Source organism: Hyperolius riggenbachi, chromosome 8 (genome assembly GCF_040937935.1).
Source record: "Hyperolius riggenbachi isolate aHypRig1 chromosome 8, aHypRig1.pri, whole genome shotgun sequence".
Classification (NCBI taxonomy): Eukaryota; Metazoa; Chordata; class Amphibia; order Anura; family Hyperoliidae; genus Hyperolius; species Hyperolius riggenbachi.
In genome coordinates this window covers 92,870,569-92,897,542 of record NC_090653.1, presented here as the reverse complement: position 1 = coordinate 92,897,542, position 26,974 = coordinate 92,870,569, and the positions used below count along the sequence as shown (strand labels likewise).

At 43.7% G+C, this 26,974-nt stretch overlaps 1 protein-coding gene across 2 annotated transcripts; it reads left to right on the top strand.

Annotated features, from left to right (window-relative positions):
• Nucleotide 1: 1 nt before the first annotated feature.
• On the top strand, nt 2-26,318 carry NSDHL (NAD(P) dependent steroid dehydrogenase-like). 2 transcript variants are annotated; one of them, XM_068250905.1, is made up of 8 exons: nt 2-169; nt 3,283-3,330; nt 6,843-7,004; nt 7,741-7,887; nt 19,868-19,996; nt 21,738-21,880; nt 22,672-22,774; nt 25,937-26,318. In XM_068250905.1, the coding sequence occupies exons 2-8, from the start codon at nt 3,310-3,312 to the stop codon at nt 26,267-26,269; spliced, it is 1,038 nt and encodes a 345-aa protein (XP_068107006.1). In that variant the 5' UTR covers nt 2-169; nt 3,283-3,309; the 3' UTR covers nt 26,270-26,318. The 2 variants fall into 2 exon arrangements, with proteins under 2 accessions (XP_068107006.1, XP_068107007.1); XM_068250906.1 differs by lacking the exon at nt 2-169 and adding an exon at nt 726-752.
• The last annotated feature ends 656 nt before the right edge of the window (nt 26,319-26,974 follow it).

Genomic DNA, 26,974 nt, shown 5'->3' with positions numbered 1-26,974 from the left:
CACTGTACGCTGGTTGCCAGGGTTACGGCTTGTCTCTTTTCCTATTGGTTGAGGCTGTGACAGTTACACCAATAGGGAGTGAGCGCCTGTTCTCTGGTGATCCTCGGCTCATTGCAGGAATGTTATGAGGGTGGACTGCATTGTCTTCCGCTATCTGCCGGCTGGACAGGTGAGCTTTGCTGCTGCCGCACAGACATCAGTGGGGTGATTTACCACAGGGAAAGTGCAGAGAAGATCTGTCACTTTAAACACAGCCAATCACATGTAGAGAAGGACCTGCTGGGCTTTTTTTTTTTTGAATGAATGAATGAATTGAAATACCTCCATGTTTAAAAAAAAAAAAGTGTGGAGCTAGTCTAGTTGAAGTGACCCAGTGGGAAATGTCATAGGCCAATGACTGCTTCCTGCTCACCTCCATTAATCTTTATACATGAAAGGCAGTTGTAATAGGACGTGGACGCAGTGCGGTGCACACGTATTACAACTTCAGCCTACTGTGCTCAGGGGTGAAGGAAAGGGGATGTGCATGTTGGTTATCCATGTAACAGGGCTCTTTCAACGGGTGCGCATAAAGGGGCACAGTGCATTTTAAATGAGAATTGGGGGGGGGATTACTGGTCTATAATACTAATTCACAGTTGTAAGTATACATAGAGACGCTGTGGCCTGTTGACAGTTAAACTGCACAGCTAGCAAGCAGTAACTGCTCATTCAACAGTCCATCTGTCAGGAATCCTATATACTAATCGAAGGTTGTAAATATGCACAGACCCAGAAGCACCTGTGGGTGGTGGCTTAGGCCCGTTTCCACTAAAAGTGGTGCGATGCGGCTATATAGCCGCATCGCACCGCGGGTGTGCTGAAACACATGCACGGCAATAGAATAGTTTCCACTGCGTGCATGTTGTGCCGAGGGATCTGCAGCATGTTGCAGATTCTCGCACGTCCGCATCCGCCCGCAGCCACGTCCCATCTCCACAGTTGACTTCCGTATAGGGAGATGCGGAAGTGCCGTGGGCGATAGCAGAAGTGATGCGGCTAGGTAGCCGCATTCACATCACTATCCCTGTGGAAACGGGCCCTTAGAGTGGTTGTTGCAGTTGTGTACAACTGCAGGTGCATCTATGAAAGGACGCTCCTGTGGGCGGTGACTGCTTAGTGTGGACGGCAGCTTATTGCAGCAGTTGTGGTGTGAACGCTGCGCGTGCGATTTTATTTGAGAATCATGTCCTGGTTTGTAGGAAATGGGGTACCTAGCTGGAAACACCAACCAAATAGGTTTAGTAAAGTTACGTGAGTGAAGCCAGTAGCCAAAGCGAGCCCGAAGCACAGGGTGAGGGTCCTGGTGTACAATTTTAGTGTTTCTTTAGTACTGGGTCCTCTATTTCTTAAAAAATAGTGATTGTGAGCAGGAAGCAGCAGTTGGTCACGTCAGCTAGACCAGCACCAAAAAAAGTGTTATAGCCTATGTCAGTGCTACATGTCGTTTTGTAAGTTTTAACAGTCTCTTTCAAGATAAAGATATAATACTCAGCAGTACATTTTTCTCCCCCAACTATGGCAACAGTACATCTTTGGTGTATTCTCAGAAGAACAAACTGCCCAGAATTTCTTTTTTCTTTCATGAGCCACATGGGAAGAATTTCTACCTACATTGCTCAACAGAAGTAACCAGTTCCAGCAGTCTGTGATACATTTGTCTTACATTGGGCCTGATTCACGAAGCGGTGCTAACTCTTAGCACGGCCAGTTTTGCGCGAATTTTTGCATTTCGCGCGATCGTGAATATTCACGCGAAACGATAACGTTTTCGCACGCAAACTCGAATTTTGGCGCGAAAACGATATCGATTTTGCGTGAAAATTATATCGATTTCGCACAAAAACGGCCGTGCTAAGAGCACCGCTTTGTGAATCAGGCCCATTGACTGTTAGGAAGTGTTTCGCTCTGGGGTTGTAAACTGTCTTTGTGTATGCAGACAAACACAAAGTAAGCTGAAACGTGCCAAAATTCTTAAACCTGTCAACCGAATTCCGATTTCCAAATTACGACCGGAAATGCGGAAATTTCAGTTCATCGGCATCTGAATGAGCATCCCTAATCTTGGGGCCATGATACCTGGGGTGAGAGATGCTTGCAACAATGCATCACTAACAGAATCTCCTGAAAGTATTTACTTTGCAGTGGATGGCAAGAGACGAGAGTGAAGTTCCTCCTTCTTTTGAGTACACATTACCTAAAAATTGCCATCCTGCATGAGTAACTATTACTACCCTTCAACACTTGGACTAATCTGGTGTTTAGCAGCAGCCTCTGACACTCACAAGTAAAACACTTTGGTGTGTATATGCCATAAAGATTAGACTTTATCAAAACCCTGGGAAGTTGCTTCATAAATCCTACTGAAGGCTGGAACCCACTAGAGCGTTTTTTGAGTGTTTAGGGAGCGCTTTAAATCACTAGCGATTTCCCTAAACCTCTGCCAATCTAAATAAATGTAACAATGTCCACAGTCGTGATTGTGATTAGCAAAATCGCAATCGCAGGACATGCAGCGTTTTAGGAGCGTTTGTGCTTCAATGTAAAGTATATAAGCGCTGGCAAATCGCTCATGAATCGCTACACATAGCGATTTGTGTGCGATTTTAAATTACTGCAAACTGTAAAAAATTACGATAAATTGAAAGGACCAATCAGAATTAAAATCGCTACACAATCACTGGCAAAAAGCTTACTCTTATTAAAATCGCCGGAAAACGCTCATGAAATCGCTTACACAACGCTACGTAAAAACGATAGCGATTTGTAGTGGGTTCCAGGCCTAACAGCCATTGTAATAAATACATTTGGGAGAATAGTCTTATTTCAAGTTACTCAACCAGATTGCAGTTTCTAGTAATCCCCTGTTGTATTAGCTAAATAAGCAGAGCTAAACCTGGCACTATAGATCACAGCCAAGTTGTAGGTGTATGTTTGCACTGTGTGGTATTGGTTTGTCCTGTATACTGTGACAAGAGTTAACATTGCAACAGAATGCAGAGATGTCATTGCCTTGTGTGGCAGAAGTGAAAGCAGATCATGTGATCTTCATATATGTAGTACAACGGCACCAGTGTGAGCGGTCACTGGGTAGACTTAACTGGTCGGTCAAAGGTAAAAGAGTTTCATATTTCAGCATAGGCGACCTTGAATGGGTAATTCCTGTCTACATTATTGCAGTTTCCCATTATTCAGTCCAGATTGCATGCCTGATTGTCATTCATGTAAATCTTATTTTTTTAGGTTGAAGCTGTATAAATCCTAGGCGAAATGGCAACACGTTTGAGACCTGTAAGTATTTGTATAGATTCTTTTTCCACCAAAGCTGTCCTTGGTTTGAGATGATTAGATGTGCAGTTGCAATCCAGCTGCCATCGAGATGATGCATGCATGCATGCATGCCACAGTGCATTCCTTTCGCTGAGTACAGAAATCAACCTACACTTGCTACACTTGATGAGAAAGGGGCAACCATCATAAAAAGTGTCATTCTGGCTCTTTCTTTTTTTTCTTTTTTTTTTACTTTAGAATTTTAAAATTTAAAGAGAACCTGAACTGAAAATAAAATGTCAAAATAACCATACACATGTCATAGTTAGTCTACTAGTCAATCTCTTTCTCCTCTCCTGTGTCCCATTTGTCCACCATAATCAATGGAATTCTCCGTCCTCCATTTTCAAAATGGCCATTACCTCATAACCGCTTCCTGGTCAGCATGCTGTTAAACTGTAATATCGCCCACTTGAGCCATAGGGAAACATGGTCATTACCTTGCACATTCAGTTGTAATTGATAGCTGCTGATATGTAACTGACAGTATCTGGTACATTTCAGTTCTGACAAAATATTGTCAGAACTGGAAGGGATCACTGTAAGAAGAAAATGGTAAGCCTCTGAGAGAAACCGATAGGGAGGTTAGTAGGTAATATTCATTTGCAGCTATGTCATGTGTTTATTTTAAATAATTTTACTCACTTCAGGTTCCCTTTTAAGTCTGCGTGAAATGGATACATTGCTTGCACTGGCTGGACTTATGCTGGGCATACACGGACTGCTGGGAGGCTTATTAATCGAGCCTGATGGCTCGATTGATAATATCTCACGTGTCCGATACCCCGCCGGATCGATACTGCGCTCGATACCTGCGGGGAGAACAATTGCAAGAAACGAGCGGCTAATTAGCCGCTCCCGCGGGGACGAGCAGCAATCGATCCGCGCGCGGTTGAGCAGGGATGCGCCAGCATCGAGCCGCTGGCTCGATCCGCCGCATAATTGCATTGAGAAGCTTGCCGTGTATGCCCGGCATAACAAACGGAAAGTAAGCCACATAGTAATCACTTAAACACAACACAGGTTTATAATGATACAATAAAAGAGTAGGGGCAGCATATTTTTATTTGGCAAGCATTTCCAATTTTGATTTATAAAGGCACTTTTATTTGGCTATGTGTTGTATTTCCTCTGACCATCAAAGGGACATTTTTGGGTCCAGTTTACAAACCCTCTCCAAACCTTTTACGTATCATGAGTGAATTTGCAGAACTGGACTGGATTAAAAAAATTGCCTATTGACTGTGTTTAAATTGCTGAACAGCACTCTCTGCTCATTGGAAAGAGTTTCCTATGACTTCCTATCTAAATTGTTCTTAAAGTGGTATAAATCTCTGACATTACATTCAATAAAGAATGTGATTTCCTACCTTTTATTATCCATGCAGTTATCATATTTGCTTTTGTGCACAAGTAATATTGTCTGTTTACAAATTACAAGTTCCCAAAGTACAGTTTATCTGCTCTGAAAGCTGCCGTTGCATTGTATTACATTGCTGCTGTATTTATATATTAAAATTTATCTAGTGATCACTTCACTCGTACTAGAAGTAGAGAGCTCAGTTTCAGCACTTTGCCAATGTATATGACAAAGGAATGTAAACAAAAGGTAATGTTATCACCTCTTTGGATGCGGCCAGAAACTTTCCACTGAAGAACAGAGTGCTATGTTTAACTGTTTTGAATGCTGTTCTGCTACAATTTTTTTTTTGGTAGTAGATTTTATGCTGTAAATAATCTTTTAGAACAAAGAGGAATTGCTGAGTTTCATGCCACTTCTGGATCTTTGCTATACATATCTACGGCCCTGTATACTTCACTTGCTTATCAGGGGCGTAGATATGCATATTGTCTACTTACTGCCGCTGTTCGTGATCCGCACACCATTTCCATTGGCCTCGTCATGCAATCCCCTCCTTTGTGATCAGGGTATGGGAAACAGCAGTTCCCAAACCCGTGATCGATGCATGTGATGAATAAAAGCCAATGTCAGCGAGACGTCGGCTTTTATTCATAAAACCGAAAGTAAAAAGATACCTTTACTATTTCTCGTCTTATCGGGAACTAAGTGTAGAGCCATCTTGTGGCCAAAAAATGAAAATATACCCAAATACACTCTTACACACTATTACATAGAAAAATTAAATGTTTATTTTTTTTAACTGCTTCCACCCCTACCCCATAGTTGCCTAAATAAAACACTTGTAAAGAAAAAAAACCACATAATTAAAATAATTAAAACGACCTGCAGGAGCCTCTTAGGATATTTTAAAGTGTCGCTCGCCACCTCTGTAAACTACTTAAATAGTTGCCTTAGGGTTTTTTTCTAAATATGTATGTCGTGTTTTTTGTTGTTGCTGTGATACGTAGTAATAAAGTAATTGGCAAATAAAATGCAGGAGTGCTGACAGGTGAAAATTGCTCTGATCCGTTAGGGTAAAAACCCCTTGGGGGTGAAGTGGTTAATATGTATGTCATGACGGTATATTACTGTTAATTGTGCAAATACTGTAAAGTCTTGTAAATAGAAATCTAGTATTAAAAAAATCACTAAACAAAAAAAATACACCTTTATTTTCAGATACAATACATTGTATTAGCTACACAATTTAAACGTTGTAATAACCGGTACAAATGGGCAAATAAAACCTGTGGGTTTTATGTATCAAAGCATGTTTTATTTTAAAACTATAAAGGCTGGAAACTGAGAACAATTTATTTATTTTTTTCCTTCTTATTTCCTTTTAAAATGCATATAAAATAAAATAATTCTTAGCAAAAAGTACTACCCAAAGAAAGCATAATTTGCAAGGGGAAAAAAAAATAGTTCATTTCAGTGTGATAAGTAACAATAAAGTTATCGGTGAATGAATGGAAGGAGGGCTGAAATGTGAAAATTGTTTTGGGAAAAAACCTATGGTACTGAAATGGTTAAAGTTTTAGGGCTGGTGTACACCGAGCGGCTTTTTCAGCGTTTCTGCAGCTGCTTGCGGCTGCGGATACGCTTGGTCAATGTATCTCAATGGGGTGGTTCACACCAGAGCGGGAGGCGTTTTGCAGAAACGCATACTCCCGGGGTGAGGCATTTTTTGGATTGCGGATGCGTTTTTGCCTCAATGTTAAGTATAGGAAAAACGCAAACCGCTCTGAAAAACGCCTGTTCAGAGCGGTTTTGCCGGCGTTTTTGTTACAGAAGCAGTTCAGTAACAGCTTTACTGTAACAATATATGAAATCTACTACACCAAAACCACTACACAAAACCGCGAAACGCTAGCTGAAACGCTACAGAAAAATAAGAAAAAGCGTTTCAAAATCTGCTAGCATTTTGTGGATCTGCTAGCGGGTTTTGGTGTGCACCAGGCCTTATTGTTGATATTTATCTGTATAAGAACCATCTGTATAAGAAGCTATTATTATTTACCAGCAGAGTACACTGAACTCTTTTGGGTACTTATGCAATGTTTTTTTCCAGGCCAACAAGAAATGCACAGTGATTGGTGGCTCGGGATTCCTGGGGCAGCACATGGTGGAGCGTCTGCTAGAGAGGGGATACACAGTCAATGTGTTTGATATGCGGCAGGGTTTCGAGAATGAGCGTGTTCAGTTCTTTATTGGTGATCTCTGCAGCAAACAGGTAAAATAATCATCAGTCAGCGCACTTTTATTTGCAAAACTGGGTTTCTCGGTTTGATTACCAGCAAGGACACTGGCCCATATGCAATTAACTTTTTCTCCGTAGTTTTCTACTGTGTGCTATCTTCAGAATTGTCTGTGAAATGCCCTTTAAACCACCAGCAAGCAAGAAAATACTCCAAATAATTTTGATAGTATTTTTTTACAAAGTTTTTGGTACTTTTTCAGTTGCAAAGTGCTGAAAAGTTATTTTAACTAGAAGATGAACAATGATCTCTTAGGAAAAAGAGTTAATTGCATATAAGCCTATGTGTGTAGAGTTTGGTTGTTCTCCTCCATGTTTGCAGATATTTCCAGTAGGGCTGGTCAAGGAAGTTCAGATAATTTCAAGTTGATGCAGGATTATCCAAATTTATGTAGCTTGAAAGCTTGAAAATAGACCAATCAAATTTTACCTCAGCAGGATCATTAGCATACAAAATTTGCATATTGCTGGATCAACTCGAAATTATTTGCATCTCATTGGTGTTCAGCCACAACCCAAACATATACTGGTAGGCTAATTGGCTTCCAGATCAAGTATATATGCATCTGTGGCTGGGACAATAAACTGCTTTTGATATTGGGACTGATGTGATCTACAAAAACTGTCAGTGCTGCCCTAATGAGTAAATTAAATAAAAACAACTATTGGTTTGTGTTCCTAACCCTATTGATCCTCTCTTTAATAACCCTAGGATTTATTGCCAGCGCTGCAGGGTGTGAATATTGTCTTCCACTGTGCATCCCCAGCACCTTACAGTGACAATAAAGAGCTCTTCTACAGAGTTAACTATACTGGAACAAGGACAGTCATTGAGGCCTGCAAGGAAGCTGGTGTCCAGGTAAGAAGCCTAATAATGAGGCGTTTAATGGCACGTTCACCTAGTACTTCAGGATTATATTGGAAGATTGAGTCAATCCCTGAGGTTGATTTAATACGGGTGGATATCAGTGGATAACATAAGTACTCTTAAAGAGGAACTGTAGAACAAAATTGCAATTTTTTTACAAGGTTCATTTATAGTGTACTAGAGATCACTTAATAAAAAAAAAGTTTTATACATGCCTGTGGTTTCCTCCAGCTCCATCCGCACGGATCGCTCGCACGCCGCCATCCTCCGCTTCCTGCAGCTCCGGTATCGAGTCCCATTAGTTCTACCAGTTGCGGGCAGTCTGCGCAAGAGAAGAGCACCCTCTATGTATCTCTCCGGCGATCTGATACCAGAGCTGCAGGCAGCGGAGGATGGCGGCATGAGCGATTAGTGCGGATCGGGCTGGAGGAAGCCCCAGGTATGTATAAAACTTTTTTTTTTAAGTGGTCTCTGGTTTCCTTTAGGGCTCGTTCACACTAAGGGCGTTTTCGCCCTTTTTTCAAGCGCAGGAGATTTTCAAAATCGCCCTAAAACCGCTTGTGCAATGATTCCCTACGAGAGAGTTCACAGCTGAGCAGTTCGTTCAGCGATTGCGTGAGCGTTTTTAAGAATAAATTGTATTTATTCTGTTCCGGGTCAAAGAGTTCACTTCCTGACTTGCGTCAGGTAGTGAATTACAAAACCGCTCTGGAAAAGCTCTTTTACCACAAACGCAGCACGGGGGGGGGGGGGGGGGGTGCACACACAAAAACGCTTGCGTTTTTTATTTTAGGTGTGAATGAGGCCTCAAAGAATATTTGGTACTTATCCGTTAGCCGGGCGCATCCGGCAGGTGGCGACAAAACTCCACCAGAGTTACATCTTTCCCTACTATCCATGTCGGCCTGGAGGAGGAATAGTAATTAGCACCACCTGCCGGATGCGCCCGGCTAACGGATAAGTACCGATTATTTAGTCAGTGTTTGCCTATTGTACAATCTTCCTCTCTCTGATTTACATTTAGAAAATGTATCACAGGAACTTACATCTTTAGTTCTCTGCTAGAGGGAGATATTGATGATTGCTTAGCAGTTGGAGAAAGCTGTTATTTCCCACAATGCAATTAGGTTCACAGACAGCAAACTGTCAGGACCATGCTAATAATTTCACACTGAGAGGAGTTTCAACACAATATCAGCCAAAAAGACCCCCTAATGATTTATTCAAGAAAGTTAAAGATATCTTGTGGGAAAGGGGCTGCTGTGGGTTAAAGTTCCTCTTTAAAGGGACACTTAAGTCAGGAATAAAAAAAAAACAGTTTTACTTTCCTGGGGCTTCTACCAGCCTCCTCCAGCCATCTCGTGCCCTCGAAGTCACTCACAGAGCCTCTGGTCCCCCGCCGCCAGCTAGTTTCGTTTGTGATCTGTGCTGCGTGATATGGTCTTTCTTGTATTCCTGTAGTGTCATATTGCTGTATGTCACCCCTAAATATTGTCTGAAACCTAAACTAATGTCCAGCGCTGCGTAATATGTTGGCGCTTTATAAATACAATAAATAAATGTGCATTACTCCTTGTGGTATTTCACCTTTCTACACACCAAGGGTTCATTATCTTCCTTTTCTTCTTTGGTCACCATTATTGTTGGCCACTATTTGACCAATCGTGATTCTCTTATATGCACATACAATTTATGTATTTTGGAGGGCGTAGTTATCATACTGATTGTGGAGTCTATTCAGGCACCATATATAATTGTGTCAATTTTCTAGTATTACTCTGTGGCTACTGGACATTTGGATACCACTTTTTACAATTTTGTACTTTGTATATGATTGATTACCTTAATGTGTCTTCTTTTAATATGGTTTTAGATCCTTCATTGATATTTGGTACATAATAAAGTATTTTGGATGATTTATATACCTATGAGTGGTGCGGTTTCTGTACAGATCTACTTTTCTTTGGTTTTCATCCATTACATGGGATCGGCGAATCTGCTGAAAGTTGCGCTGTGACCCTGGAAGAGGAAGCCTTCGGTTCCCCTCTGCACAGGCTTCCTGGCTTTTTCCCCCTCCCTCTGCCGTACGTCGTATTGCGGTTCACGTGCGGAGGGGAGGAAGAAGCCAGGAAGCATGCGCTGAGAGCACCTGCAGGGTTCCTCTTCTGGGGTCACAGCGCAACTTTGGCAAAATCGCCAGTTAAAATGGCCAGTGCCATTCTCATGGCTTTTATGGTACTTTCAGGGTCTTCCATGATCCAAGACATGCTGGTACTGACAGTACTGAGAAAAAAGGCTTCTGATCCTTCTAGACAGCAGAGGAGCTCTTCTGCTGTAGTGCTGTGAACTGGATGCCAACGTATTTATTTCAACTTATTTTGGTCTACAGTGAGCGTTCAGGGACGGCTTTAAACTTGGGGCCAGATATCTGTCTATATCTTTTTGAATCTGATTGGCCCGATTCAAAGTTGCTGTTCAGCCCAGAGGAAATGTGCATCCTGTAGACCATACATGTCAAACTCTGGCCAGTGAGCCAAATCTGGCCCTCAGAGCAATTACATTTGATCCCCAAGTGGTTTCCCCACTTTGCATTATGTTTGGCTCACTGTAGACGACCAGGGAAGCTATACTGGAGGTGAAGCCCTAGAACACCAGGGAAGCCATTTTGGGGTGGTAGGGGGGAAAGCACTAAAACACTAGAAAACTGTATAGGGGAGGGTAGGGGCTTCTAGACACCAGGGAACTGTATAGGGGGAGGGTGGCCCACTAGACACCAGGGGACTGTATACAGGGGGCCATTAGACACCTGGTACGTTTTTATAAGGGAGGGAGGTGGACAGTAGACATTGAGGTTAGCCCGTGACTTGATCCCAGTCTACAATTTCAGCCCACTTTGTATTTGTTTGACACCCCTGTTGTAGACCAAAACATCTTTTCATAGGTGCTATTACTGGTTTAGAATCGTAGAGAAAATAGAAAATATTATAAATGTATGTATGTTTTGTTTCGAGTACGTTGCTGAAAGTAATACATTTTTTTTTTTTACACATATGTCAAATAAAGCTCCACGCTCATAAGAATTCCTGCAGAGATCAGTAGCACCAGCTGCCCCCTAGTGGTTTACTCCTTATTTAGACTTCCTGCTTTAAACTTCTGAAGTGCATGAAATCATTCATGCATAACTATCACCATCCTGAAAGTGGCAATTCCAAAGCAAATCACTGAGTGGAGCCATCTTCCAATGCCATCATCAGTGTGTTATCTCCTGGTTACCTGTGCCATATAATGCTATTGGATCATCTTTTTAACGCTGCTCATCTTCATAGGCAAAAATACAGGGATGCAGTGGCGTAGCTAAGGAGCGGTGGGCCCAGCTGCAAGTTTTACAATGGGGCCCCCCCAAGCACTCTATACGTAACAATTGATACGGCGCACCAAAACCTGCCAAGGGCAACTACAGTGTCAGAGGTGCAAGAAAAGGATGGGAAACAGTTTGTTAAGGATTATCACTATTCAAAGTATCTATTGAAGTGATTATTATGAACACAGGACCAATAGAGAGCTAATACTGTAGTTGAGGCAGGGCCCTTCGGGGCCCCTCTGGCCCAAGGGCCCCGATGCGGTCGCTACCTCTGCAACCCCTATTGCTACGCCCCTGCAGGGATGAATAGCAGGAGTGCAGAGAATAACCAAAGTATAATTATTCTTTTCTGCCTTTATAAGATGGCTATACACCAGGGGTCTCAAACTCGCGGGCCATTTGCGGCCCTCGATACAATATTTTGTGGCCCTCGCCAGCAAAAGCAAAAGAGACACGGAAGCAAACTATTTTTCCTATTTTACCTTATAGTTCGCTTCATTGCTCCCAAGTAAACCGCCGCATCCCCGCCGCTAAACGAGGGCTGCAGAGCCCCCAAATCTCCCGGGCAAACATCCACGACTGCGCTGAGGGGCAGAGCTTCCAGCTGTAGCTCTGCCCCTCCTGACGTAAATCGCCGCATGGATCGCTGCCTCTCCCCGCCCCTCTCTGTGAAGGAAGAGTGAGAGGGGCAGGCAAAAGCGGTGATCCGCCGCGATTGACGTCAGGAGGGGCAGCGCTGAAGCTGAAAGCTCTGCCCCTTCCAGGAAATGCCGGCGGATTGCCCCCCGGGCGATTTAGGGGCTCTGCAGCCCCCGTTTTGCGGCGGGGACACGTGAAACCCCTTATGCAGCCCAGCCTCATCCTGACATTGCCTCCTGCGGCCCCCAGGTAAATTGAGTTTGAGACCCCTGCTATACACAAATTAATTTTCCAGTCGATTTCCAACAGATTGGATCACTTTGAGTCTACAATTCGAATTAACATAGCATTGCATTGCATTCAGTAATTTGATCACAGTGAGATTGATGCTCGATAGATTTCTGCCATATTTTATCAAAACAGTTTGCTGTAGTAAGCAAGCACTCTCTGATTGAATTCCAGTCAAACCTGCACTGATTGACTCAAGGTGCCCATATATCTATGGATGGGTACCCAATTTGGCCAAAAAGTAGATCCCTCTCACATCAGAATCTGATCAAAGAGGGTTCTTTTCCTACCACATGCTACACATAGATTTTTAATAGACTTCAGCAAGCATGAAATCAATGGAACCACTAGGTGGCTCCTATGTTCCCTTCAGAGAGTACTGTGAGCCCAGGGTTGATGGGCATCAGGGTCCCCCCCCCCCCCCCCCCTCTTTTCCCTGAGCTTCTTCCCCGGCCACTGCAGAGTACTGGCGAAAGCAGAGAAAGCACACCTGTGTGGCCGGCACGCTCCCTACAGGCTGTGTTTCTCTGCCTTCATCTCCTTGGTGCCTGTTCTCCATGACCCCGCGGAGCATGCTGGCGAGGAGGAAGATGGAAGGACACAGACTGGAGGGAGCATACTAGCCACACAGGTGAGTTCACTCCACTGCTGTGAGTACTCTACAAAGGCCTAGGAAGAGCACTATTAGGCTTGTTCCTGAGCGCGCCCAGCCGGGCTGCAGCTCTCTTAAGCTGCTCCAGACCTTGTCTCAGATTTCTACACCTTTAAACCTATTTGTGCTGAAACTGGACTCAAAATACAGAGGAATTCCACCCACCACGACTAAGGCTACAACTACAACCAACCAGAACAATCGGATTACTTTGGATGGCAGAGATATAAACTGGATTGAAATCCTCCATGAAGCTTACCACTGCTGAACACACCAAGCCTTCTAACAGCTGACCTGAAACAAGACCTTCAACCTCTCTGAAGACTTGATTGCCTGTGATTGCCCTCACTCCACCCTGTGAGTAATCCTTTATACATTATCCAAGGCATATGCACCAAGTGACTATTTTCCACATTTATGTTATCATTTATCATCTAACTCTAAAACAAGGAACTTTACTTAAAATAAATCTACGATCCAACTCTGTGTAGGAATGAAAGGAGTTTGCACAGACCCCCTTTGATCTCAGCAGGACTCCAGAAGTACAAGCTATCTGAACAAGTCTATTGTCTCTAATGTCAACATACAAATACTCATCAAAGGACCTTTTCTCTGCCTGCCCTCTAAAGAATCAATTACAAATTAACACCTCACTAGCTCTACTCTTAAAATCCTTTGGGATACTCAGGAAATGCAGAAGGGGGCGGAGAGGTAGTGGATCCAAAAATAAACACCAGGGAAGCAACACCAGGCAAAGGATAACAACTTTGACAGTGAAGCCTAAAAAACATCCCCAGCAAAGCTCAATCACAGCCACACTCTGCAATGCCAGATCGATAAATAATAAGACTGCAACTATACATGACCTAATAGAGCTCTCTGATTTGACCTTTTTGACAGAGACCTGGCTTGGGAAGCATGCAGGCCCAACTCTTGAAGCAACCGTGCCGACCAATTATTCAGTTTTGCACTGTGAGAGACAAGTCCGCAAGGGTGGGGGGGTTGCCATATGCTTCAGATCCTCTTTGAACATAAGGCCCCTGCCCATAGGCCCCACTGAAACCTTTGAATGTATTGCAGCCCAACTGTCAGCAGAAGTAAACATCAACATATTGCTCATATACCGCCCCCCCAAAAAAAATGGTCCAGTCTTTCTTAAGGAAATATCTGAACTCTTATCCTGCCTAACAGTGGAACACCCTAGATGGATCATCCTAGGAGACTTCAATGCATGGGTGGATGATCACGACTCCCACCTAGGAAGTGAACTACTTCTCATAATGAATGAACTGGGTCTCTCTCAGGCTGTCAACCTCCCCACCCACACGAAAGGGCACACCCTGGATCTTATATTTCATTCCGGACTTTTAATATCACACATAGATATAAACCCAGTGGTATGGTCAGACCACCACACCATCCACTTCTCTCTGACAGCACCAGCGATAAAACACAGAGGGAAAGAACTCATAAAATACCGTCCACTGAAAGATGTCTCACCCCAGCACGTTCAGAATACCCTCAACTTTGACGCATTAACCAATCATTGCGCAGACCCAGACTCCATGGTCCTGATGTACAACCATGCAGTGTCATCTGCCTATGACGCCCTTGCTCCAGTTCGCATTAAACAGTCTACACCACTTCACCATGCACGGTGGTTTGACAGCTCACTAAAGGACATGAAGAAAGAAGTGCGCAGACTAGAAAGGAAGTGGCGAAAATCCCAGAATTCAAAAGATAAACACACCCTTGTCTCTCACCTGGAAAACTACCAAAATGCGATCACCAAGAAAAAATCCTTCTACCTATCACAGGAGATCGCAAAGGCCGCCAACAGACCAGCCCAACTATTCCGCACAGTTGATAGACTATGTAACCCATCCTGTCTAAAACCTACTATAACTCCCTCAAAGGAGCTATGTGAGAAATTTGCGTGCTACTTTGCTGACAAAGTATCCTCCATTCGGTCTCTCATTCAATCCACAGCACCCAAGACTCATGCAACTCCTGGAAATAGCTGCAAAAACAACCTAACACCCTGGACTGACTTCAAAAGTATTAGTGTGGAAGAGATCTCAGACATCCTCCGTCGCCTCCGCCAGACAACCTGCGACCTGGACCCTGGACCAACTAAACATATGCTGAAATGCCCTGACCTGCTTGGTCCAGCATTTCACAAAATAGTAAATTGCTCTCTACAAGCAGGGAGGTTTCCTACCTCTCTAAAAGAAGGAATCATCAAGCCCCTTCTTAAAAAACCTTCCATGGATCCAGATGCTATGAGCAGCTACAGACCTGTCTCCAACCTCCCCTTCTTAGGTAAAGTTATTGAAAAGGCTGTCTATCTGCAACTTGAAACCTGGCTGTCAGTAAACAACATCCTGGACCCTCTACAATCTGGCTTTAAGAAACACCACAGCTGTGAAACAGCCCTCATCCAAGTCTGCAACGATCTGCTCATGGCAAGGGACAGAGGGGAATGCTCCATCCTAATCCTGTTGGATCTCTCAGCGGCTTTTGATACAGTTGACCATGAAATCCTGCTTAACAGACTGCAGGAGTACTGTGGCATCAGTGGATCAGTCCTCCAGTGGTTCAGATCATTCCTGACTGACAGAACACAGAGAGTATCCCTAGGACCCATAATGTCCAAACCTGCACCTCTACAATTCGGAGTGCCACAAGGATCAATCCTATCCCCTCTGCTGTTTGCAATCTACATGTTGCCACTCGGCACACTTATCCAACGACATGGCCTGACGTACCACTGCTACGCCGATGACACACAGCTATACCTGTCCTTCAAACCTGGTGGAACAGACCCTACCCCAAAAATAAACTCTTGCTTAGCTGAGCTACAGGCATGGATGAATGATAACTGGTTGAAACTGAATGCTGACAAAACTGAGGTCCTGTTTGTCCAAAGCCAGTGCCCGCCATCAAAACAGCTCTATCCTAAAGCAACACCAATCAGGATTGGGAATTCAGACATAAACAGCTCCAACTTTGTGCGCAGCCTTGGCGTACTAATCGATGGGGAATTGAGTTTCAGAAACCAAATTTCATCTGTAGTTAAATCCTCCTTCTTTCATCTGAAGAACATTGCAAAGATTAAACATCTGATTCCCCCAGAGGATCTTCCAACCCTAGTCCACGCCTTCATCACATCACGTCTGCACTACTGCAATGCCCTTTATGTTGGCCTCCCCAAAAAGGACCTGCGCCGCCTGCAATTAGTGCAGAATTCTGCTGCCAGATTGCTAACAAACCAGCCTCGCCACTGTCATATTACACCGATCCTTCGCTCACTGCACTGGCTACCAGTAGAATGGAGAATACTCTTCAAGATTGGACTGCTGACATTCAAATCCCTGCACAGTCTAGGCCCTGGATACATGAAGGACTTGCTGAAGCTGCACCACACCTCTCACAACCTCAGATCAGCAAGTTCTATAAACTTGGTCACTCCCAGAGTGCACCTCAAAAAATCTGGAGATAGAGCCTTCTGCCATGCTGCCCCTACTCTCTGGAACTCCCTACCACACCCAGTAAAGACAGCACCATCCCTGGAGCTATTCAAATCCAGACTGAAAAGCCACCTGTTTAGCCTGGCATTTCCAGATTTATAAAATTTCTTCCTCTGTACCACGATGGTCTGAGCCATGCTTATGCGCTTTGAGTCCCACGGGAGAAAAGCGCTTTACAAATGTTATTTGTTGTTGTTGTTGTTGTTGTATTAGCTGGGGGGAGACCTAGGGCGCCCATCACCGGCTATGGGACCCACCCCGCCTCCTTTCAAGCAAGAAATTCCATCCAGTACAATTGATTTCATGCAGATATCAATCAAAATTACAATCGGGTGGCATATTGGGGCATCGATCATAGCAATTTTTGAGCGCCTGGAGTCGGAGTGGCTGATTTCATAAACTGAGGTGTCGGATGATTTCTGTACCCACTCTATAGCCCTGCAAGTCGAGTAGTCTGAGTAATGTTTGGGTAGCAGGAGTCAGTGGTTTCATAAACTGAGGAGTCAGATGATTTTTGTACCGACTCCACATCCCTGAATCGCGACTGAATTTGGAAGGTCAATCAATGTAAAGGGACCAATGTATTGGTTTGCATGTTACTTCATAGACATATTTTTTTAAAAAGACAAATTAAGAGCAAAGAGAAATGCCTTTTGAAGCTATAATGTTTTCATAGATTTGTTGTACTTCATATTATTTAGGCACAGGTTTACTTTAAAGGGAACCTGAACTGAGTAAAATTATTTAAAATAAACATATGATGTAGCTGCATATGAATATTACATACTTACCTTGCCATCAGTTCCTCTTAGAAGCTCACCATTTTCTTCTTACAGTGATCACTTCCAATTCTGACAATATTTTGTAAGAACTGAAATATGCCAGTTGCTGTCAGTTATGCATCAGCTGCTGTCAATTACAACTGAATGTGCAAGGTAATGTCCATGTTTCCCTATGGCTCAAGTGAGCAATATTACAGTTTAACAGTGTGCTGACCTGGAAGCTGTTATGGGGTAGTGGCCATTTTCAAAATGGAGGACAGAGAATTCCATTGATCACAGTGGACAAACAGGACGCAGGAGAGGAGAAAGAGATTGATGAGTAGACTACACGGCAGGTAAGTATGATGTGTTTATGCTTATTTTGACTTTTCAGTTCAGGTTCTCTTTAAAGGGAACCTTAACTGTAAAGAAAAAAAAATGAGTTTTACTTACCTGGGGCATCTACCAGCCCCCTTCAGCCATCCTGTGCCCTCGCAGTCACTCATGGCTCTTCTGGTCCCCCGCTGCCAGCTAGTTTCGTTTTTGCCGACTAGGAGTCGGCCGGCCGCCATGCGTACGTTTTTACGCATCCCTGCCGGTGCAGAAAGCTATTGCAGACGTCAACAAGTAAATTTTTACGCGTTACGGGTGTAATGCGTAACGTTTTACGCATTACACCCATAACGTGTAAAAATGTACTTGTTGAAGTCTGCAGTAGCTTCCTGCACCAGCAGGGATGCGTAAAAACGTACGCATGGCGGCCGGCCGACTCCCAGTCGGCAAAAACGAAACTAGCTGGCAGCGGGGGACCAGAGGAGCCATGAGTGACTGCTAGGGCACAGGATGGCTGAAGGGGGCTGGTAGATGCCCCAGGTAAGTAAAACTCTTTTTTTTTTTTTTTTTTTTTTACAGTTAAGGTTCCCTTTAAGGTTTTATAGTATTTCTCCCACATTGGGGTTTCCCTGCCACCCCTGGGTGGAGGAGGCTGGGAGTTGCCATGTGCAGTGACATGTATAGGTGTGGAGCATGATTAACAGCGGAAAGCTAAGGGATGTTTTGCAACAACCCTCTCCCGAATACTGATTAGCTGCTTCATTTGTAGAAATCTATGACTGTGATCAGCTGTAGAGAGACGTGAAGGAAGCTATTGTCCTGAATAAATTACCAGAGTATTTATACCTCCTTGGCTTAGCATGCAGTGGCCCTGCCGCCTGTTCCAGGTGTGTCACACCTCGTCCTCACACCCACTTGCTCAACAGCTGCTGCTACTATTCATTGTAATTAGGATGTGTTTTGTTATTTTTCTGGAGCCCAGGAACAGGCTTATGCAGAGTAACAGAAAATGCCAAGTTCCTGTCTCCTCTGTAGAGCAGTTTACTGGAGAGGAAAAGGTTAAAAGTTGAACACCACTAGTTCAGGCATTTTTTGATAGGCATTTCATATTTAAAAAAATTACGTTTGATTTTGCATGCATAAAATGAAGTTGTTGGTTTTTTTTTTACTAATTACAGCAACCCTGAAGCCAAAAAGTTAAACGCACACCTATGGAGAGGGAAGGTTCTGGATGCCATAGAGCAGGGGTGCCCATTGAGTAGATTGTGATCTACTGGTAGATCGTAAAGGACTTCATGGTAGATGCCGACCCCACTACATTTTCCATCCTGTATATACAATTGTGCTCCTAAAATTGTACATAGGTAGATCATTTTGAATTTCTAATTTTTAAAGTACCTCACAAACTGAAAAAGTGTGGGCACCTCTGCCATAGAGCCTTCCCGGGCCTTAATGTGTCCCCTCTTTCCACCACTGTCCTCCATTCATATTTTGCACCTTCAAGATTCTTTGGAAGGCTTCAGAAGCACTCACGTCCCTGAGTGTTTCCGAAGACTGGTGCATCCATACTATGCAGGGGCCACCTGGACTTGTGCATGCGCAGTACGGATCTCTTCGTGTTTGGAAGTATTTGTGGACATGAGTCCTTCTGAAGGATGTCCGAGGAGGGCTGAAGACGTATTCGACATGCAGGTTAACTAACTTGAAGAAGGCGCATAGTGATAGAAAGAGGGCACGGACTAGGAGGGCTCTATGAGATCCAGAGGCTTCCTTCTATATAGGCGATTGTCTAACTTTTTTTCTTTTTTTCTCGCTTCAGGGTTTGTTTTTTTTTATAAAAGGAAATACTTGCTGCCCCAATTGCATAGATTGTTTAGATAGTTCCCTCCTCAGCAGCAACCTACAGGTACCAGCTTTCTCCTGGTCAGTTTCATCCACTCTTCCAGCTTTCATTTATAGTTGGACATGCAGGAGTAAAGTGATTGCTTTAGCTGTGAGGAACCAGTTTACCTAGAAGAGTAGAGGGGAGGGGAGTGGGTTGGGGAGGATCATGCAGTTGTCAGGCAAGTATGCCTGTTTCTTAGGTTTTATGTTTCTACCTATAAATGCATGGCTTTGCATCCCGCTGCTGCAAGGGGCATGTTCAGAATAGATGTGTAACAGATCCTATAGATAACATCAGATCCGTCAATATGTCTGTTCGTCTTTGGCCTCTAATGTGAACGTAGCCTAGGTTCTAATCTATACTTACCTACTCCTCTTATCCAATCAAATAAAAAAGGTTTTGCTTGAGTTCCATTTTAATGTCAAGTAAAATGTTTCTCTGGCGCACTGAGACATTTGTTAATTGGCTATAGATCTCTTCAGATCTCTTCAGTTCTTGGGCGTATTTCTTTTTTATCTGTAGAAACTAGTGCTGACCAGCAGTGCCAGTGTTGTCTTTGAAGGCACAGACATAAAGGATGGCAGCGAGGACCTCCCATATGCCAAGAAACCTATTGATTATTACACAGAGACCAAGATCCTGCAAGAGAAGGTAAGCCATTTATAGAAAACATGATTTAAACAATTCTTTTAAAGAGTAACTGTTAGCCCCCAAAGTGAAATTTAAATCTCTACAGCAATGTTTTATTTAGTATTAAAGTGACAGGACAAGGTGCCGATCTATTCGCACCACAAACAGCTGACCGCTCTGACAGGGAGAGAGAGCGGGAGCACTTCCAGCGCCGCCACGGCAGAGCAGCCGCCGCCGAGTCACATGTGAGACGTGAGAGAGATGCACGGCGGCGGCTGCTCTGCCGTGGCGGCGCTGGAAGTGCTCCCGCTCTCTCTCCCTGTCAGAGCGGTCAGCTGTTTGTGGTGCGAATAGATCGGCACCTGGTCCTGGGGGGGAGAGGGGGAGAGGGGGGTCGGGCAGACATAGGCATGCTCTGCATGCTCATCAGTATCAGATATGCGGCTTTGCGTCATTAGCTTGGGCAAAAGGCTACATAGTAACAAAATTATATTGATTTTTAAGTTCTGCATTGGCTTTTTGGATCACTTTAATACTAAATAAAACATTGCTGTAGAGATTTAAATTTCACTTTGGGGGCTAACAGTTACTCTTTAATGAGTGAGTGTTAAGACTAAAAAGTTTGCAAAAAGTAGACCATTTCATCACAACAGCGTAATTCTGGCTTAAAAATCTCCATGCTTGATAATTAAAAGATAGTTTATAGCAACATGTAAACATACATGATATACATAGTTACAAAGGAGAATTGGCTTCTATTTGCTAGAGATCTGTGGTCTGGGGCATTTCAGGACATGACAATGTTTGCAAATAGTGGGTAAATGTGCAAATATTTTTGTTGCTTTTTAAGTTTTAGCCTGTAGTGGGTTTTTTTTTTTGTTTTTTTAGTTTGTTTTGGATTTTTTTTTTCTGATTCTCTGGATTGCCTGAGGTCAGACGCACCTAGGTTTAAATAGCAAAAAACAGGGGGAAAAATATACTAAACCTGGAGCACTACTGGTCCAGGAGCGTCTTGTAGATGTTCTACCCCAATTATTGTGCCCCCCTTGTACCTCATGTGTCCTCCGCTCTCCCCTTGTGTTCTCTTAGTTATAAACATCAGCAGCATGGCTCAACTAATCCATCGGAGCCCACAGCGATCAGAGACCTCTCCTCTCCCTCACTGATCCCCTAATGCTGGCCTCTGCTGATGACACGATCAGCAGAAGCCGGCACTAGGGGAACAGTGAGGGAGAGAAAAAGGCTTTGATGGATGAGGTGCTGCCGCTGCTTATAACTATACATGGGGAGAGGAGGAGGACATGGACAATACAGGGAGTCCCTGGCATCTCGGCGGGTGTTCGTGAGTTGGGCACTCCCTGTATTTGGCATAAAAGACACAGTGACTTTCTCTCCCCATTTTTGGGGGAAAAATGTTTTATATGCTGAAAAATACAATATATTACAAAAGGAGAAAAGCACCTTGCTCAACCAAGTTACACTCTAAAATCCGTCCTGCCTGATTTCTTTTTACTAATAAAACGAATAAAACATACTATTTCATGGCAAAATTCTACTGTTTGTACACACTATATCAATACAAATTATGCACACAGATTATCAGTCTATTTTAAGAAATAATTAAAACACTATACATTTAACAATATGGTAAGAATAGTGGTATGGCCACAAGCAATCTACTTAAAATCTCATTTTTTAATAAGATGGCAGGTGTGAGGTAGTGAATAGAGCTTTATGGCTATGACTGGCTTGCGTCTTGCAGGAGGTGCGGGCAGCAAATGATCCATCACACAACTTCTTCACAGTTGCTATTCGGCCTCATGGTATATTCGGGCCACGAGATCCGCAGCTGGTTCCAATAATGGTGGAAACTGCTAAAAGTGGCAAGATGAAATTTATGATTGGGTAAGTGGAGTTCTGAGATTTCAACACAGCTTTGTGTTAGGATAGCTTCGCATGTAATCTGTATGAATAGAATAATGATTTTGGCCCATTACTTTGACAGGGCCACAAATAGTAATAAGAGATGGACAGACTCTAATAAATAAATTGTAAATGAATGAAACCTGAAGTGAAAATAAACTTATGATAGTATGAATTGTATGTGTAGTATGAATAGAACATTAGTAGTATAGAAAAGCATCTCCTATTTTTTTTTTTTTTTTTTTTTTTTCAGTTTTATAACTTTATTTTTAAGATTGAATTAGACTGTCACTGCTGTGGTTTAGAATCCACACTCTGCTTTGTTTAGCTGAACAGAATACATAGCTTTCCAATAGGAAAACCTCCTTAGAATCCTTATCTCACTGTTTCTCAGCTGTTTTGGCTTCCTTTCACTGTTCAGGAAACAAACTGAATTCACAAGCTGTCAACAAGATATTTTTCATAAATAAAAACTAAACTGTTGCTCTACTGGAAAACAGAAAGAGACTTCAGATAACTTCTTAGTAGGGATAGTGCTATACTGTATGTGTATATGTTTATCTCATCATGTCATATGTCACTTTATGTACACTTAAATTAGCATTTTTGCTCATATGACTGTCTATAAAAACATAGTTTCTTAAACAAAAACTATGTTTTTATAGAAATTGCGATATTTATGGAATATTTGCGGTACTTCCAAAACTGCTGTGAAGTTTGCCGCTCATTTTTTTTCTATACTTAAGATATGATACTTTGAATTTTGCCTACAGGAATGGTGAGAATTTGGTGGATTTTACATATGTAGAGAATGTAGTACATGGTCACATTCTCGCTGCAGAATATCTTCAAAAAGACTCTCCGCTGTGTGGAAAGGTCTGTATTACAGTACTTGCCTATTCTCTGTGTTTATATTTCTTTTACTTTTAAGTAGGTTTTACACCATCAAACAACCAACCACCAGTCCTGTTTAGTTCTGTGTTAGCTCTGCCTATCCTAGGAAGTTGGGCTGAGAGAGTTAGGTGCAACAGCTATGTTACTTCAAGCAAAGTTTAGCTACAAAGCGGATCTAAAAGCAAGAAGTTGATACAAGCCTTGCTTACAGCTTTGTTTTCCCTCCTTGACTCTTGGTAATGTTTTGTAGAGCTATGTCTTGGCATAGTGCAATGTAGTTCTTTAGTCTGAAATCTAATAATGAATAAGGTATCTATGCATTTGTCTACAGATACAGAAGCGCGTGTCGGAACCCCTGGCTGCTGCCCCCCCAAAAAAAAGTTAAAGGGACACTTAAGCCAGGAATAAAAAAAATTGGTTTTGCTTTCCTGGGGCTTTTACCAGCCCCCTGCAGTGGTCCCGTTCCCTCGCAGTCACTCACTGAGCCTCTGGTCCCCCGCTGCCTTATAGTTTCGTTTTCGCTGATGGGCCTGGCCAAGCGTATTTTTCTTCGCGCTCCCGTCCACAATAGCATGTGCCTGTGCAGGATGCTATTGAGGATGGGAACATGAAGAAAGGTACGCGTGGCCAGGCCTGCACAGGCGCAGAAAGCATTCAGACTCCCTATCAGCGAAAACGAAACTAGTTGGCGGCGGGGGGGCTGATGGCTCCGTGAGTGACTGCGAGGGCACGGGGCGGCTGCAGGGGGCTGGAAGAAGCATCAGGTAAGTAAAACTGATTTTTTTATTCCTGGCTTAAGTGTCCCTTTAAGGCTGCCTGTGATAACATGCCTTAAAAAGTAACTTGAACCCAGTATTACACGTCATCCCAATCAGTAACTGATAACCCCTTTGCCACAAGAAATCTTTACCTTTTCTCAAATAGATTGCTGGGGGGGGGGGGTCTGTATGTCTGATATTGTGGTGAAACCCCTCTCACAGTGTGATGTCAGGATCATGGTCCTGACAGTTTGCTCTCTGTGAACCTGGTTGCATTGTGAAAAATAATAACTTTTTCCTACTGCCAAGCAAGCAAATTCTCCCTCTGTGCATAGAACTCTCAGTAACGGGAACATTCCATACAGATCACCTGGCAGAACTAAAGATATCACCACCAGTGATATATTTAAGAATGTAAATCAGAGAGAGGAAAGCTTTTTCAATGGGCAAACAATGACTAAATCATGTAAATGAATATTGTAAAAAATAAGACATTTTATTCATTGTCATTTTCACTACAGTTCCTCTTTAACCACTTGCCGACCGCGCACTCATACCGTGCGTCGGCAAAGTGGCAGCTGCAGGGTCGCCGGCTGCAGGCTAATTAATCAGGAAGCAGCCGCTCGCGCGAGCGGCTGCTTCCTGTCAATTCACGGCGGGGGGCTCCGTGAATAGCCTGCGGGCCGCCGATCGCGGCTCACAGGCTAAATGTAAACACAAGCGGAAATAATCCGCTTTGTTTACATTGTACGGCGCTGCTGCGCAGCAGCGCCGTAAGGCAGATCGGCGATCCCCGGCCAATCAGCGGCCGGGGATCGCCGCCATGTGACACGGGACAGCCTGTCACTGGCTGCACAGGACGGATAGTGTCCTGTGCAGCCCAGATCACCAGGGAGGAGGGGGAATCTCGCCGCGGAGGGGGGATTTGAGGTGCCCCCCCCGCAACACCCATCAGGCAGGAGCGATCAGACCCCCCCAGCACATCATCCCCCTAGTGGGGAAAAAAGGGGGCGATCTGGTCGCTCTGCCTGCACCTTGATCTGTGCTGGGGGCTGTAGAGCCCACCCAGCACAGATCAGCTAAAACAGCGCTGGTCCTTAAGGGGGGGTAAAGGGTGGGTCCTCAAGTGGTTAAAGGTTTCTTAGGTGTTCCTAAAAGGAAGCATAGATTTACATAATTACTGATTACATTTTTAGGGAATTGTTATGCTAGGTACAGTACACACACAAGATGACACTCGGCCGAGGCGACCGCTTAGGACTCGGTCAAGTGTGTACAGGCATGCTTGGTCTATTTAAGCATCGATGCCTGAGCCCATTGTTCCCCCTCCTCCCACTGGAAGTGCATCAAAACATCATCCCTCTTCCCCCGCCCCCCAGAGCAGCAGAACGCATCACAAGGTTGTAGCTTTGTGAGGCATCTGTACAGCACTTGCCCCAGAACTGTTGTCTGAGGGGATGAGTCCTAAACCTTTGTGTGTGTGCTTATACTTATACTTCAGTGTGCTTAAAATGGAGTCCTGAGCAATAACACTATTTATATGATTTGTTCCCCCATTTTAAAATACTGGCATGCCAACCCAATATGTACAGTAAAAGCTGGTAATCTCTACTTGTACTGATGCTATAGCTGACCTCTGTTTGAAAACCGCTTTAAAGGAGTCCATACATCACTGGCCAATTGACCATTGTATTTCATAATTATCGAATCAGATGAAAATTGGTGCTGCCAAAAGTATTCCTGATTAATGATGCAACCAATTTCGGTCCGACTGTGGTCGCATGTATTGATTGGACATGCTGGTAAATCTCGAGTTTATGTGCTCGATTGGATGAGTAGCGGCACTAGTGTGCAATATCAGAATGAGTGGCGAATACCACAGAACCCCCTGTGCTGACCCCCTAGCTTAACTGTGCCCCTGTGTGTGCATTTATACTTTATCTGTGCACTGTCACCTGCCGTGGTGCCCATCCGCCTTCCGCTTCCTCCATTTTCACCTCACACGCTGCCGATGTATACCACATGCTATACACTTGCAGCATGTGAGGCAAATGGAGGAAGCTGAAGATGGATGGGCATTGCGGCAGGTTACAGTGGACAGATAAAGTATAAATACACACACAGGGGCACAGTTACGCTAGGGGGGACAGCACAGGGGCTTCTATTGCATTCATCCTGATATCGCACAGTGTTAGCAACTGCCATACAGGAGATGCTTTTGAAAACAAAGTAAACCCTCCCATGAGGAGATGGACCAGTCCAAAACCTGTTGGTTCTGTCCGATTTTTAACTGCTTACTTTTTTCACTATAGTAGCCCTTTAACAATGCATGTTTGTATTAAATAGTAGAGTTGTTTATTTATACCATCTTTCTTTCTTTCTTTAGGCCTATCATATCACAAATGATGAACCACTCCCATTCTGGACTTTCGTCTCCCGCGTTCTGACCGGTCTGAATTACGATGCCCCCAAGTACAAGATTCCCTATTGGCTGGCTTACTACCTTGCCCTGTTTGTCTCTCTGCTGGTGTTCATTCTTAGTCCAGTCATAAAAATCAAGCCAACGTTCACACCAATGAGGGTGGCACTGGCTGGAACGTACCACTATTACAGCTGTGAGCAGGCCAAGAAGGACATGGGATACAAGCCAGTGGTTAGCCTGGACCAAGCTATAGAGAGAACCATTCAGAGCTATTCTCACCTCAGAAAAGCAAGTTAGGGTACAGCTTGTAAATAAATACAAAACACTGCGCTAAACACCTCTACAATCCTGGAGTTTGCTTGGCGTTGTTCTTTTATATAAAATAAAATACCACAAAAGTTCAAATAAAGCTTCAAAAAGCACTTCACCGTCCATACATACGGTAGTTTGAATCAAGTATACAGTAAACACCTTTTAACAGGTAAAAAATTGCACAGTTCCAGCCTTCACTGTAAACCTCTCGGTGACTCGGTGACTGAGCCTCCAGGCAGTGAATCCTTATACACACACTGTGAGACTTCCACCGCACCATCTTAGGGCTCGTTTCCACTATCGCGAATTCGCACATGTAATGCAAGTGGATGGGCCTATTTCCACTGTAGCGTTGTTGAGGTGCGTTTTTTTTCAGCGGTGAAAAAACGCACAATAGAGCCGCAGAATTCGCCTGCGAGTGGAATGCATGCGAATCGCATGCAATGTATGTAATAGGGAAATCGCATGCGATTTCCCCATGCGTTTTTTGCCGCAAATTCGCATGCGAATTCGCATACGTACCAGTGTTGCCAACTCATCCCTTTAATTACTGACATATGAATTATACAGATTTCATGGCGAGGTAGATGCAGTTAAGGCACTGATTATGTGTAAGTAGCCCGAGAACCTGTATAACTTAGATGTGCCAGTAATTAAAGGGATGAGTTGGCAACACTGATACGTACCAAT

Excerpts from the sequence above, each read along its gene's own strand:
- NSDHL (XM_068250905.1), top strand. The coding sequence starts at position 3,310 with ATGGCAACACGTTTGAGACCT. Across the intron at positions 3,331-6,842 it reads TGGCAACACGTTTGAGACCT|GCCAACAAGAAATGCACAGT; the intron begins GTAAGTATTTGT and ends GTTTTTTTCCAG. Across the intron at positions 7,888-19,867 it reads GCAAGGAAGCTGGTGTCCAG|AAACTAGTGCTGACCAGCAG; the intron begins GTAAGAAGCCTA and ends TTTTATCTGTAG.